This window comes from Manduca sexta, chromosome 23 (genome assembly GCF_014839805.1).
Source record: "Manduca sexta isolate Smith_Timp_Sample1 chromosome 23, JHU_Msex_v1.0, whole genome shotgun sequence".
Taxonomy (NCBI): Eukaryota; Metazoa; Arthropoda; class Insecta; order Lepidoptera; family Sphingidae; genus Manduca; species Manduca sexta.
In genome coordinates, this window is record NC_051137.1 from 9,192,749 (window position 1) to 9,209,735 (window position 16,987).

General features: G+C 32.2%; 1 protein-coding gene across 1 annotated transcript; it reads left to right on the top strand.

The window, feature by feature from the left end:
* Nucleotides 1-1,459: 1,459 nt before the first annotated feature.
* Nucleotides 1,460-5,756, top strand: LOC115446024 (WD repeat-containing protein 55 homolog). Its single transcript, XM_030172565.2, has 6 exons — nt 1,460-1,562; nt 1,690-1,876; nt 1,964-2,301; nt 2,372-2,489; nt 3,777-3,945; nt 4,545-5,756. The coding sequence occupies exons 2-6, from the start codon at nt 1,780-1,782 to the stop codon at nt 5,041-5,043; spliced, it is 1,221 nt and encodes a 406-aa protein (XP_030028425.1). The 5' UTR covers nt 1,460-1,562; nt 1,690-1,779; the 3' UTR covers nt 5,044-5,756.
* The last annotated feature ends 11,231 nt before the right edge of the window (nt 5,757-16,987 follow it).

Consider the following 16,987-nt stretch of genomic DNA (forward strand, 5'->3'; position numbering starts at 1 on the left):
CTCTGTTAGTTATCTCAGATTAATTATTGTCAAATTCGACTACGGATGAAAGAATGGGTTAATGCACAATACGCAGGGCCGTAGCTAGGGGGGGGGGGGGCATTGTGGGGCAATGCCATACCTTAAAACACTAATGCCCTACCTTAATAATCAACTAAATTATACATAACTACTCTATCAAAATATATGAAGCAGCAGGTTTTTTATTTTATGATTTTGAACTTGGTCCCATAGTAAGAGTTATTCGTATTGATGGGTGGAATAACCCCCTTTCAAGATTTAAGGGAATTTTGTTACAATCTGTACATTACCCTAACAATTCAAGTCTAGCTACAGCGCCGACAATACGTGCTAAGCCATAAAATAACTTTGCGCTATATTTAAAATTTGCACATTTGCTACCGTGGCGCCAACATAATTTGACGCTTTCCGATGTATACTTTTTCGTACACAGATATTGTTCTTCTCGCTTGTAATCTTTAAACTCAATAGATTATAAAACTCAACTTGGAACTGGCATAATGTACAATTGCTATAAAAAAAAGGTTATAAAACTAAGCATGTCCCTGGTTACCGAAATTGGAAATGGGGACAATACGTTTCGATTTTTGATTTGCAAATGTTATAGGATATGTAAAAGAAATAACATGTTATGACGGTACAGTCTAATTCAATCCAATACAATTTATTTTGTTTGAAAAGTACAATCAGAATGTTTGTTTATGTAAATGTATGTATTATGTAAATGTCCTCAGATTATTTAATTACTAAATAGCTTTAGTTGTTGTTCAGAGTAAATGACAAAGCTGTGACAAGCTAACTAATCCGGACTTAGATCCCGATTAAGACGAGTTGAAACGTGAGATTGAAACACTATTGTTGGTAACACTGTCTCATTGTTATTTCAGTAGTATGTTTTTACCTGGAAACATCACTTCTAATAATCTATCTACAATCTCAGGAACTACTGCCATACTGGTTCAACTTGAAAAAAACTTTTAGAGTTGGATAACTCATTTATGAAGAGGACTATAGACTATATAACTTCACGCTAAAACCATGAGGAGCGGAGCATCAATGAATGTGTTGCAAAAACTTGAAAATATTATTCATTTTGAGAGCTTTCGTTGTTTGCGCTGCGTAAACAGTTAAAGTTACGCAATAATCATGTGAGATAACGGAGTTTTAAAAAGGAACAATTATTTTATTGTTTCTCTTAAAAAGTTCTAAAAAAATCATTTAAAACGCAGATGCGTTTCAGGATTTTGTTTTAGTAGGCAGACAGATGTCTGCCTATCCAAACGCAATAAACTCAAAAACTCCCCAACCGATTTCGATAAATTTGGTATGAAGATAGTCTTAGACCCTGGGAAGGACACTTTCCATTCCGGAAATATATTTAGAGGAACTTTTATCCTGGAAAAACTTTTTCACCCAGGCGGAGCCGCAAGTGAAAGCTAGTATATTATAATGCTCTTTGCGTAAAACACTTGCTGTCATTGTCTATGCTTCTTTGTCTGCTTCTTTGGTCTATGCTTGCTATGCATGTTTGTTACTCTTACGTACGTATATAAAATTTTCGGAATATACTTTTATTGCTCTTTGGTTCCAATATTACTTCATGTTCTTCTATTTATATCCAGAGTTTATGTGCTTGTTGATGAATCCAAATTTTATAATTCATTTCAGTTGGTCTCAGGTGAATCAAGTCTTGATCTTCGCATAATTGTTTTGTTTACATGCTTCTTGGGCCTCTTCGCAATTGATACGGAATAAAATATGACTAAAAATTTCAAAGAATTCGATAAGCAATCGTCAGATGAAGAAAGTTTACTTAATGAAAGCATGAGCGAAGACGATGATTCGTCTGATAATGGTTTGCTGTTTATCGTTCCATACAAATTATATTATCTAATATGAGGTTATTTTATAAATCCCAATCATCATGGAATAATCTTTTCAGACAGCACAGACGGTGAGCAACAAATGAGCGAAGAACAAGCTGAAGAAGAAGAAAATGATGATAGTGATGAAAATGATGAATTGGTGAAAGCAATTAAAGCGGAGAAAAACAAACCGCGCACACACCCACCTGCTATAACCTGCGAGGACTTTATAGTTGATATATCATTCAGCCCATGTAAAAATATAATTGCCTTAGCTAATATAGTTGGTGATATTTTATTATATGAGTACAGTAATGAAGAGACAAAACTTATAAACACATTGGAACTTCACTTAAAAGCTTGCAGAGCAGTAGAGTTTGATGATGAAGGGGTTACTATGTATTCAACAGCTAAGGTATGCTTTATGATACATTTTAGTTAACTCATCCATTGAGCATTACATTGAAACAATTTTTTTTTTAAAGGACAAAGTAATAATGGCCACAGATGTTGAAACTGGAAAACTGAAAAAATGTTATGAAGATGCTCATGATGAACCAGTATATTGTTTAAGAACTTTAGATAACAATAAAATTGTTACTGGTATGTGTTAATTATGAACTATTCAATTACAATAAAAGCTAATTTTAACAAACTTATCAGATAAAAGTTATTCATGGGATATAATACAACACACAAAAAGATTAAATATGACAGTAGCTAAAATAAAATTGTTAATCAATTGCCTCCTTTTTCTATTCAATCTGAAGTAAATTTTTGTATAAAATAACTTTTGTCTGAAAATGTAAACCGTCACATAAGTATTACATTTACAGTAAATATAAAAGGTCAATAAAGTGATAATTAGAAAGCCATTTTAATCACATTATTATATCTTTTTCAAGACCTATGAATTTGAACCACATAAGTAATACATTTACAGAATTTACTGATTTATAAAATAAGACAACCAATTTTGTGACTGCCTTAGTGGTGTAGTTGTATTACTGGACAATTGCAGTACTGAGGTCTTGAGTTCAATCCCCGGGTTGGGCAAATTTATATTGGATGTTTCTTCTCACTATTAGCCTAGAGTCTGAAATTTGTCACCTAACATAGTGAGAGACTTGCTGCTTTCAAAAAATTCATAAAGATTCACAAAACAATTAGAAACTCAGTCTTGTATTCTGTGCTGTGTAATACATAATCAATTGTATTACAAAAATATTAAATTAACTTTTTATGCAATATAGTGCCATTTTTGTTAGATGATTGCAAGATAGGTGCTGCATCTACATCTTTTTTCACATAATGTGACTAATTTTTGCCAATTTATGTATATGCTTTGGTAATATCAATGTAAAATGTGTTTTTTTTAAATAGATGAATATTTTTATTTTTATATAGGGTCTTTTGAAATTGCGTTATTCAATGAAACCATATATTCGTTTTTATCTCTAAAATCATTCATGAATTACGAATGTTTTTTGGTAAAAAAAATACCAAAAATCCTGTTTATTATTTTCTGATTTTTGATAATTGAATGGTTTAAGTCTGAATATGGTGTCTATATGAGTGTATTTCTGACTAAAAGTGTGATGTTGCCACTGTGAGGAATTCTCTTACAGTAGCAGTGGTGGCATTAGGGCACATTTATATTAATATTTATTTTGTTCAAAACTTACACTTTTTATTTTACATCGATGGATTGAGTTGCTAATTGTAACATGTTTTTTCTAGAAGATTAGTTTGTGGTTTCATTTAGTAATGCAATGTCAGAATGAACTTGTGCATAAAGAAACAATATTATGCAATTTAATGTGCATGTTTGTGTTTATGCCTAAAGGCTTCTTAACCATTACCTACTTAAGAGATTTTCTGTTCGAACAGGTGATGATGGAGGCACAGTGAAGTTATGGGACATGAGGAAAGAAACACCAGTGTTCAATATAAAAGTTGGTGAGGAGCATGTATCTGACATGTTAACAAATGAAGATCAAAAGTATTTGGTGTGTGCTGGAGGAGATGGTGTACTAAACACTATAGACCTTAAAGGAAGGTATGCAAGAAAGTTCATTAGATATATTTTAATTAATGTATAATTAATTAAATAATGATATAGAGTGCAGCTTTTTGCGAAACTATGTTAATCTATACATATAATAAAACTAGTTTTTGCTCTGGGCTTTGCCCTCGTGGAAGGGTTTTCTGTGAAAAAATCTCACTATATATTTTCCCAAAGTATTTAAGACCCTGGGTAGAACATAGGCTAACAATATTTTTATTCAATAAAACTACACATGGGTGAAGCCTCAACCAATAATATAGTAATTATTAATTTAAAGTTTTAAATAGGTTGCACTAGTGCTCGTAAACAGTTATTGGTTGTGAGCTATGAAATGAGACAAGAGATTTACTAACTTCATAATGCTATGAATAAATTACCATACATTTATATTAATATTTTGGTAGAATATATTATGTCAATATTTATATGTTATGTATTATGTAAATTTATAAAGAAGCAATTATATGATTCTGTTTAAAAACCAAATCAAAGAACTAAAATCAAGTTTTATGCAGCTTATAATATTTTTTTATGTAATTACATAACCATAACAATAAGCAATAATAATATAATAATGGTTTATATTTCAGGAAAATATATGTCAGATCTGAAGACTATGACAGTGAACTCACATGCTTAGGACTTTTCCGTTCTGACACAAAATTGCTAGTGGGGTCCTCAACAGGAAAATTATATTTATTCAACTGGAAAGAATTTGGCTTACATAGCGATGAGTATGTTGGACAAAAACATGCTATTAGTTGTATGGTTCCAGTAACTCAAAATATAGTTGTCACTTCTGGAGAAGATGGCATATTGAGAGCTGCACACATGTTCCCTCAGAAGCAACTTGGTGTTGTTGGTCAACATAGATTACCTGTAGAATGCCTTGATATAAGTCATGATGGCCAATATATAGCTTCCTGTTCCCATGATAATGATGTAAAATTTTGGAATATATCATATTTCGAATCTATAGATAGCATCATAGATGTTAATCAAAAACAGGATAAGAAAAAAGATATGATTAATAATTTACCTTCTAGCAGTGTTAAAAACGCATCTGACTTTTTTGGTGGTCTTGTTTAATAATTGTCACATTATTTCAAAATTATATTTAAATTCTACTGCTTTGATGGCGCATATTGCCAACCCCTTTCCATCTCTGCTTTGAGGTTTCTGGTTTGAATTCTGGGCCGGGCAAGTTTATTGGGTTTATTCTGTTCGGCAGCAACCCACAGTCTGGAGTTTTTACGCAGGGTGGGGGGAGGCTCGCCCCTTACCACATCATGGGGCAGTACATATACGGGAAAAAGTGAGTGTCCTAGCTGCACCTCTGCCTACCACTCCTTTGCTATGGATTAATAATAATAATAATAATATCAGCCCTGTATTATATCGATACCGGAAATTTCAATTGTCGTAAGGGACAAACCATCACTTTTCAGGAGAGCCAAAAAACATATTTTTTTCACTTAAATTCGTTGTAACTTTTTCATTTGTAATCGGATTTTAAAGGTGTCTAGGGTCCACAGATCTATTTTTTTGTGCTCTTTCTATTAGCTTTATCCAAATTAACGTAGGTTCACTACTTTCAAAGATAGATGTCCCTTACATCCCACCAAAAATGAACAAAACGCCTATACACCCTTGGTTTAGTAAGGTTGCATAGGTTGTAAAGGACATTTTTACGCAAATTAAACTAGCGTTTTAGGTAATAAATGTCACATTACCTCAATGTGAAGGGTAATAGAAGGTCCAAATTTATAAAATATTAAGAAATAAAACCCTTACTACATTTTTATTTTCTTTTTATTAGAGTAAATCGAATAAAAAAAATTACATTCGGAGAACAAATCCAAGTCTTATAATGAAAAATAATGTTCCTGTATAAAAAAAACCTAATCCAGTATTTGGTACAAACTTTCATAATATTTTTTCATATTTTCTGAAATAATCTCAAGTATCAAAATAATAAAAAAATTAAATATGTCTATCATAAAAACAATTATGACTAGTTAAACAATATTAATTATAAATCAATGGAGTATCTTGCACACTTTACCCATATTTGGTAACGAAAGATCAAACACTCTAAAGTATGAAAATACTTATTCATCGTCCTTAGCCTCCTCCGCATTAGTCTCGGGAAGAGCATCTCTACCGAAAGCCAAAAACGGTGGCTCTAGGTATTCCTTGTGAATACGCTTCGGTGTAATTGCATTATTGCATAACTTTTTTCAAATCATTAAATTGATCTACTGATATAGGAAGACGATTTCCATAAAATGTTGGCAAAACTATGTTCTTGGGATCTTGGTTTTCTACAACTTCAGCCATTGTTTCTTCGTCTTTTCCTTTCCTTGTCTTTGATCTTTTACCTTGAAATTTCCCATTACTAAATAAATCCTTCTTCTTCTCTCACTTACGGCTATTATTTGGGGATTTTTATCTTCTTTCATAGAATACTTCACCTCTGCAATTTTATCTTTATGATTGTTCAAAGTCACTGTTCGTATCTTTTTAAATGTGTATCTTTTTATATTTATTTGCTATGGTTTTGCCCGTTTTCTTACCGATAATACGTATGCTGGCCATTAGCTTGGAGCCCAAATGATAATTCGCTTGGTCTCCCGTTCAATAACGGCATACATAGAATCAATTGGCATGTATTGATGCCTAGGTAATTAATAATATATCTGTACTCCTTGAATATTGACAGTAATTTTCAAAAAATGACTGATTGCGGTGAGTAGGTATTATTTAACTTTTATTTTCCCCGGGGCAAGAATCGCAATATAATAAACATTTTCGATGGAACGGTTATCAATTATAAGAAGGAATTCACAAACACGAGTGGAAATGTCGATACCTCCACGTTTATCACGTCTATCACTCTCTCTCTCTCTCTCTCTACAAGAAACAATGTCCAATGTTAGTTTGGCCCTCATAGAATGTATGTGCAGTTATAAACGGCATATTTTTCTGGAGTAGTATAGAACCATGCTCTGCCCATAGTATACCCCATATGGGGTAGTCAGCACTTCGTGTTAATCAAAAATTACAGTTAGTATATCTTAGAGATCAAATTCTGTGATTAAGTGAATATTAAATCTTTGATAGCTAGCTTTTTTCTCAGCAAATGAAAATCAATTTCCTGTTATCGTCCTTTCTTTGTACAGAGTATGCATTTGTCTTATTTTGGCGTATGGAAACGTATATTATAATTATTAATAAATATAGCAATGAATACTTTCTTACTCATATGAATTTAGAATTTTCTGGACAGTTTTCTAGATAGATTCTATAGAAATGTGTGATATTTCTATTTTCTTGTGCTAATAAAAGACATTAACTATTCTTCTGGCATTAGTGCGATGAAACTACACATAGTGTTTAAAAAAGAGTCAAAATAAGCTGCTGCTTCTTCACTATAATATTGGCGCTTTACGTCTAGATCCTTCACCTTTATTTATATAATATTCTTATGTTAGGCTTCTTCTACTTTCTACTAGTTTAGCATATTTATCTCTTAGTAATGCTTGGTTATTTACATCTTACAATCTAATCTCGCCGGCATCGTGGTTCAAAAAATGCTCAAATAACCTTTGTCTTTTATTTTATGATATTTCACAGCATTTATCTGGTAAATACGAATTTTCTATAATATGTTTTTCTTCTCTTACTTGATCTAATTTAATTTCATTTTCAATCAATTTCAACTCAATCCAGCTTAGTTCTTAATAATTTCGTTTTATTTTTTCGTTATTTGCATGTTTTTGGTGAACCAGACTCCAGAACTGCCTAAAGAATATTCTTTGTCAACAGAAAGAAAATCAACGTGAAATTAAAATGTTTTTGTTGCACCTTTTTTTAGTAGTAGTTCTAAATTCAACATCAATCGAGCTATTTACTTTGGGTGTTGAATCACACCATGAAGAGTGACCGGGAGCAAGGCAGAAGCCGATGTCTTGTGTAGGCAGATACTTGTTACTGCCAAGTGTCTGAACGTAGTTTTTCCTCCTGGAAACTTTCCCTAATCCCAAGGGCCGAGCTTTGAAACGAATTTTGATAACAACCAATGGTACGCATAGATAAAATGATGTTGGTATGTAAAATAATGTGAGAAGCTCTAGCAATATAAGGTTCCGATAAAAGCACAGAGTCTACAAGCTGATGAAATCTTAGAGGTTCAACAATAATAACAACTGTCTCTCGCAAAACAGTCCTCGCTGCCGCTTCGGTAATATAAGGTGCAACTGCAGCATAGAGCCCTCCTTGATGCCAAAGGATCTCTAAATAATTGCCTCCGATACCCGTGATTTAAGGTCGTAACGGACATAAAAAAAAAATATTAGACCTTTAAGCCCGTATTAAATTACGACATATATAATTGTTAACCGGGTCGTAACGGACAATAATAAGTAAGGCTACAAATATGACCACCTTGTTTTTGATATTGGAAAAAAAATTAAGGATGTAAATGCACTTTGCAATATTGTGGTCCAAAGTTACCTAGGTTATTTGGAAAAATGTACCTTAAGCCAGCTTGAAGTATTTACATGTCTCATAAGACCTATTTTCTCAAATATTTAGCTTCAAAATATCAAATTTGTCAGGGCGTAAGGGATTTTTTTTTAAAGATAGAATTATTTCATATATACCAATCGATAGAGCTCGAAAAGCCGAATCCGGCAATATATATAACTCATTTTCGCCAAAATGTCCCTTACGCCAATTGAAATTTCCGGTATCGATATACTTGCCCACTGCTGAGCACGGGCCTCCTCTACTACTGAGAGGGATTATGCCTTAGTCCACCATGCTAGCCTAGTGCGGATTGGTAGACTTCACATACCTTCGAAATTCCTATAGAGAACTTTCTCAGATGTGCAGGTTTCCTCAAGATGTTTTCCTTCACCGCTAAAGCGAACGATAAATTCACAAAGAATACACACATGATTTTTTTAGAAAAGTCAGGTGTGTGCCCTTGGGATTTGAACCTGCGGACATTCGTCTCGGCAGTCCGTTCCACACCCAACTAGGCTATCGCCGCTTGCTATGGATCGGAAGTTCTTAATTTTTATAACATGCCTAATTTAATGGTGTAACAAATATTCGCGTTGCGATTTGGTGTTCTGAACACTTACTTTGTTCGACTGAAATGTACTGCAATCTGTAAACCTGACTAGCATTAATTTTCTAACGGAAGTTATTTTCTCTTTGGTGGTTTTAATATTGACACTATGTATAGTGTATGGTTGTGTACGGAACGCCGCTTATAATTAAAGAACTCGGGTCTAAGTGTTAACCTGGATGTAAATAAAAAATATTAGTATTACTTGACTATTTATATACCCTACTAGCGGCCTCGACAGACGTCCTGCCCAATAAGGTGATAATCCTAGAACCCTAGTATAGCGCCACCTACTGGATCCTATTATGAATCTAAAGACCCAGTCGAAGACAAAAATTTCATCAAAATCAATGTAATGCTTAATAGGAGGAATTCAATGACATACAGACATTGAGAAAAGTTATAAAATTCGCAACCTTAGAAACTCGAAAGTGAATATATTTTCTGGTATTGTTAATAAACAACCTTGCAAAGCAAGCTCTATAACTAGGGCTGCCATCCGTCCGGAATTCCTCGAATTTGTCCTAGTTGAAGCGCGTATAGGGGCCGTCCGGCAAGGGTTTAAAAGTGTCAAAATATTTTTATATATAGATAAGCTATAAGTTGAAATAAATCTTAGTTAAAAATTCATTCATAATTACCCGCATGTAAATGATGATTAAAAATTAAAAAACTATAAATGATGTTTTTATTTTTGTTGAAATGTTGAATGGGTACATTTATATTTGTTTAGGGTAACATTTGTTAATATGTAATTTAATTTGTTTTTGTGGCAACACGCCTCCACTTCCTTCTTCCTGACAGATTATAATGTCAGAACAAAAACTTTTAGGCGGGAAGTCAAATAAGGCGGCAATTTTTAATATCGCTTAAATTTTATTTTATTTTTTGCTAGTAAATATTATATAAATACTTTGTAATATAGTTTTGTAAATAAAGTATTCCACAATGGGTCCTCCCAATGATGGAGAGGACCCTGGAGATATCAAAAAAAGGAAATATGCAAAAATTTCCACCAGTGATCCTAAGGCCAGTAATTTGGACAAATATAAAATTTTTATAAAGCCTAATTATAAGAGACTTTTCCTGGAAAATGGTACTTGTGAATATATAGTTTATGTTGAGTCGACTGAAAATGAAAAAGTGGGGAATAAAAACCCTATTACATTAACAAATCTGTTTTGTGACAATGTCAAAGGCATAATTGGAGTACACAGAATAAATGCTTTAAAAATTGGTGTATCCTTCAAAACAGCAGGAGCTGCCAACAGTTTTTTGAAAATGGAGGATTTTTTACTAAAAAAATAAATTAAAAGCTTTCATTCCCTCCTATCTAACTGAAAAAATGGGAGTATTAAGATATGTACCCAAAGACATGAGTAACGAAGAGATATACAGGAATATCAGCTGTGACAGTGAAATTATTTCAATCAAAAGAATGATGAGGAAAGTGGATGGTATATTAACACCTATGGGTACAGTCATAGTAACATTTGCCTCAACATCCTTACCCCAGTATGCTTATATAAAATTATTTAGATATCAAGTTACCCAATATATACCTCCACTCCTTCAATGTTTCAAATGCCTTAAATTTAACCATTCTGCAAAGGTATGCCGAGGAATCCAAAATTGCTCATCATGTGCTGGAAAGCACTCTTATAAAAGAATGTGATGTGGAAGAAATAGTGTGCATAAATTGTGGGGTAACCACTTAGCAGTGTCCAGAGATTGCCCAATAAAAAAGAAGAAAATGGAGGAGAAAAAAAACAAATATTTCCAGAATTCGTATGCCACTGTTGTGAGTACACCACTTATCTATAATGACAAATCTTTCCCTGCATTGCCCACAAAAAATAAATACAAATAATTCTAAAGATAATGAACTTAATGTACAGGAAATAGCTAATAATGATATTATTCTTAAGGCAATAGTGAAATCCATTGTTACTCTAGGTAATAATTCCGACAATACTCCACTTACTACTAAGAAAATTAAAGAAATATTCTTATCAAATTTAATTTAATGGATAATTATTTACAAATATTACAGTATAATATACAAAGTTTGCAGAGTAAAAAGCCTTATTACAAAATTTATTAGTTGAAAAGTCTGTTGACATTTGTCTTCTTAATGAGACTTGGATAAAACCAACACTAGAATTCCAAATTTCCCATCATATAATTTTCATTATAAAGTATCCAAAAACCCTCATCATGGAGTCGGTATACTAATCAAACATGGTTTACAGTACAGTATAATAGACACTTTGTATCATGAGTCCATACAAAATATATGTATTTCATTAAAAACTGGCACAAGTTGTATATATTTACTTTGTATTTATTGTCCACCCACTAATCAATTTGATGATTTAAAATTGAAGAGACTTATAAATTCCTTACCAAGGCCTTGTGTTATAATGGGTGATTTTAATGCTCATCATATGGCTTTTGGATCTAATTATGACAACAATAGGGGTAAATGCTTGTTTAACCTTATAGACGATTGTGATTTATGCATTTTAAATGACGGATCTACAACAACGGTCCCTTATCCTGGTAGACAGGCTGCTGCATTAGATTTGGCTCTTACTAGTTCTTCTATTGCTCATCTTTGCAATTGGTATGTTCATGATGACCCAATGGGTAGTTACCACCTTCCAACTTTTCTTGAGATAAATGTGCAACCATCATCATACTGTGTCTCTCCTGTAAATGAAAGTAAATATATATATAGCAAAGCAAATTGGTCTGAATACTGTTCTCTGAGTGAAAACGGATTTTCGCATTTGGATCTGGTCAATGATAGTTCCCTAACATTGTATAATAATTTTGTTCAAATATTAAAAACTTAAGAGATAATACTATTCCTAAAGTTAATTTAAGTTCAATTAACTCAATTTCTAGAAAACCTGTTCCATGGTGGAATCAGAACTGTACTGATGTCGTAAATAATTCTAAGAAAGCTCTGAAAGATTATTTTTCACAGCCTACAAAAGAAAATTGGATAAAATATAAAAAGTTAGATGCTGCTAAGAAAAGAATATTAAAAGAGGAGAGCATTACTTCTTGGCAAAACTTATGTGGTAGTTTCAACAGACTAACACCAATTTCTCGAATATGGGGATATGTTAGAAAATTTAAGAGGATAGGGATTAGTGACAAAAACAGAAATTTTAATGATGACTGGGTTCCTGATTTTATAAATAATTTAACAGACACAACACAAATCAGTCAAGATAGGTTAACTTATTTATTTGAAAGTGCAACTGAAACTGATATTAACACATTTCTTAATAGTACATTTAACTTAAATGAATTACATATATCTTTGAAATCTAGAAGAGATACTACTCCCGGGACTAGACAACATTCCATATTTATTGGTTAAAAATTACATTTGAATGCACAAATCATTTTACTTAGTATTTACAATAGAATGTGGAAGGAAATAGTTATACCAACTACCTGGAAAACTCAATGTGTCATTCCTATATTAAAACCTAATAAGCCCATAAACAGTGCAACGTCTTATAGGCCAGTTTCATTATCTTCATGTTTGGGTAAACTATTTGAAAATATGTTAAAATTAAGATTAGATTATTTCATTGAGTCAACTAATGTAATTCCTTCAGTACAGTTTGGCTTCAGAAAAGGCAAAAGTTGTTCTGAAAGCTTTGTATCATTAATATTTGACATAAAACAAGCTAAATTAAGTCACTCCAATATGGTATGTGTATTTTTAGATGTAAAAGGTGCTTTTGATAATGTTAATATAGAAGAACTCATTCAGATTTTACACAACACAGGTATGCCTGCCCAAGTTTTAAAGTGGTTGTATAACTTTATGAGTGATAGAACTGTATATGTGAAGTATAATGACAAACTGCATGGGCCTAGATGTGTAAATAGAGGTGTTATGCAAGGGGCTACACTGTCGCCACTATTATATAATTTATATACCTCAGAAATTTCAAAATATGTTGACACAACAAATGTTAAGATCCTACAATTTGCAGATGATTTGCTTTTGTATAGCACAAATCAAAATTTGCATGTTGCTCAAAGTAACATTAACAATGCACTGAAACAGTTGTACAATTTCTATCATAATAAACTTAAACTTGATATTAGCCCTTCAAAAAGTTCAGTTTTAGTTTTTAGTAAACAGTTAAATGTAGATGATGTAAATATTTTTTACAACACAACTCAAATTCCATTGGTAAAACAACACAAATTTTTAGGAGTTATTATTGATGATAAGCTTAAGTTTGATGAACACATTAAACATATTTGTAAAAAAGCATTAAATGGTATTAATTTACTAAGACATTTAGCAGGCACTTACTGGGGTCTGACCCAAAACAATGGCTATGTTGTATAAGAGTATAATTAGAAGTCACTTTGACTACAGCTGTTTAGCATACATGAATGCTAGCAGAACTCATTTAAAGAAGTTAGATGTGATACAAAACATGGGCCTGCGACTCATTTGTGGAGCTATGAGATCAACACCTATTAACTCACTAGAAATAGAAACTTGTATACCTCCTCTGGTTTCGTGAATTACAGTTGGCCCAAAGATTTTATTTGAAAATAGTATCCTTAAACAATAGCATTCTTCACAAACAACTCGAATTGAGTCCTCTGGACATAGAACCAGTCTCATCTAATGTAGTCACTGCTCCTTCACTTGTACATGGGACAATACCTGAAATCCAAACAATTTATAACTTGGTTAAAAGAATTCTAAGCATATTCAAAAATATAGTAACTGGTCATTGTATACTAATTCATTTAAAGTTCTTATTGATTGTCCTATAATACATGTAAATACTGTACATGACAATACTGATTTTTAGAATTTAAGAATAGCAAAACAATTATTATTTATTATATACAGATGGATCCAAAACTGATAGTTACTGTACAGCAGCATTTTATGATCCTCAACTTAATTATACAAAATGTATTAAGATAAGTACTAACTGCAGTATATTTACAGCAGAGGTATATGCAATTTATTGTGCATTGCTCTATGTAAATACGACTGTAAGTAATATTTTAATAATTTCAGATTCTAAGAGTGTTTTGTGTTCATTAAATAATTTCCACATTTCCTATAAAATAAATTATTTGGTGCACGCTATTAAAAATAAGTTAACTCAACTCCGAGATGAGAAACACCTTAATATAGAATTTTTGTGGGTTCCATCACACAGTGGCATACGTGGAAATGAAATAGCAGATAAGGCAACCCACGCGAACCCTGATGAGGATCACACAGAGTCGATGAAGGTCCATTTTACCGATTATTACAGCTTGTACAAAAGTAGCAATAAACTGTTATGGAAAGAATACTGGGACTTTACCCTGCAGACCAAAGGAAAATGGTACAGCAAAATACAGAAAGAATTACCAACGAAACCTTGGTATCATCAACACAAATATATTGACAGAAAGTTTTTTAGCTGCATCACACGCATGAGGTTGGGACACTGTTTGACTCCAGCACATCTTTATAGACTTCATATAGTGAATAGTAACAGATGTTCTTACTGTAATCAAGCAAATGCTGATTTGGACCATATCGTACTTCGGTGCCCTGCGTTTGAATTGACCGTTTATTATTAGCGAACGATTTATGTGATAGTGGTACATGTGTAAATAATAGCATTGAAAGTATTCCCCGCCAATTGGAAGATATATTATCCAATACTCAAATGTATAAAGCTTTGTTTATCTACATTAGTCGTACTATTAAGAAAATTTAATTGTAATTTGTATCAAAACTTCTATTTGTATTTTTTAACTAAGAACTGTTTGTTTAATATAGTAGATAAAATAATTTATGTATGCGTCTGAAGGACTTGTATCCATGGACAGAAATAAATTAAAAAAAAAAAAAAAAAAAAAAAAAAAAAAATCCTTCTTCCTGTCACGGGCTGCCGGCGAGCAGCCACAATAATGTAGTTCTTTAAGTTTATGTTTAAGATATCAAATTAAATAACAGTGATCCGTCATAGTGGTTTTATTAAAATGGTAGCAGAGCGTGGTTGCCTGCAAATACAAAGAAGAAAAGAAGATATTTCGCAAATAAAGTGAAACGTGCTATATATGCAATAAGCAAAATGGCGTTTACTAAATGCAATGACGCAGTTATTCCAATATCTGACGGATCGGATTATAGTAGCTGGTACTACGTATACTTAAGTTTTGAGTTTAAGAAATGTAAAGAAGGCTATGAATCAAAAATGATTCGATGATGTTGCAAAAGTGGGAAGAGATGGATATCCAGGCAACGAACTACATTTATAGTGCAATAAGCAACAAGCAACCTCGAATATATATGCGACTTAGATTCCGCATGCAAAATATTGGCAAAATTTGATGAAATGTACCTGCAGAAATCATCGGCACTACAGATTATATGTCGCAACAATGGTAGCTAGCCAAAATTATCGAACTGCAAGTAAGTGTATTTTTTGACGACTTTGAGAAATCAATAAATCAGTTAAAACAAGCCGGCGCGACGGTAAGTGAACAAGAAAATTAAAATTATATGTTAAAAAGGCCTTACCTCGTAATTACAGTCATATTGAGATCTAATAGACGTCTTACCAGAAAAAGACAGAACTGTAGATTATTTGAAAAGCAAGTAAAATTATGTTAAAATCATTGGATAAAGAACCTGAAAATGTAATGAACCATCACGCGACAACTCAAATGTTTTTAAAGCTCACACTAGTAGTTCTGCATCACCTAATAAAAACTTTTAAATGTTTTACCTGTGGAAAAACCTGGCCACATGCAAAAGAGATTTGTCACACAGAAATGTTAACAGTGGTAGAGGAAATGGATTTATTAGATTTAATAATAATCGTGGACATCAACGCGGGATCATATTATAATTCAAGAAATATTAGAGGAAGAACTTATAATAATAAATCCAGTAATGAGAGTGGTGGTAATAATTTCCTTTGCAACTATTGAGAATAATAATGTTTCAACTTCAAGTAAAATATATAATATTGAGCAAAGTCTGGCCACTTAACTTGGTTATTAGATAGTGGTTGTACAGATCATATAATTAATACTGATGAGTACTATCATTCATGTGAAATATTACAACAACCTATTAAAGTAAAAGTTGGTGATGGAAGAATATTAGAAGCTACAAAGGTCGGAAAAATACAAACTTATTTTATGGTCTATGGAAAAAGTCTGAAGTTGTTTTGAACAATGTTTTCTATGTCAAAGAGATGAAAGCAAATTTATTGAGCTATTCAAAGATTACAGACAATCATAAAATTGTTTCCAGGGACGCATAATCAAAAATATATAACGCCTATGGAACTATTATAGCTATAGCAGTGAAAGAAGATAGACTGTATAAATTAAAAGGTTATATAAATGCAAGTACATTACATGCTAATTTAGTGAAGAAATCAAGTATGACAGTGAAGGAGAAATTACATAGATGCTTGGTCATATAAACTTTTAACAATTTGAATACTATGTGTACAAGTGAATTATTGAAAGGATTACCAAAGGAGATTGAATGTAAGTACATGAAATGTGCTATATGTATTGAAAATAAAATGCATAACTTGCCATTTAAAAATAATAGAAAACGAGCACAGGATATATTAGAAATTGTACACACAGATTTAAATGGGCCACACAGAACTACAGGTTTTAATGGTGAAAAATATTTCTTAAGTTTTATAGATGACTATAGTAAGTTGGCAAAAGTTTATTGTATTCCCACAAAAGATAAAGTATATAATTGTTTAATGCAGTATGTTAATGAGATACAAAATTTAACTGGGAAAAAATAATATTAAAGAATTGAGATGTGATAATGGAAAGGAATACATTAATAAAAGAGTG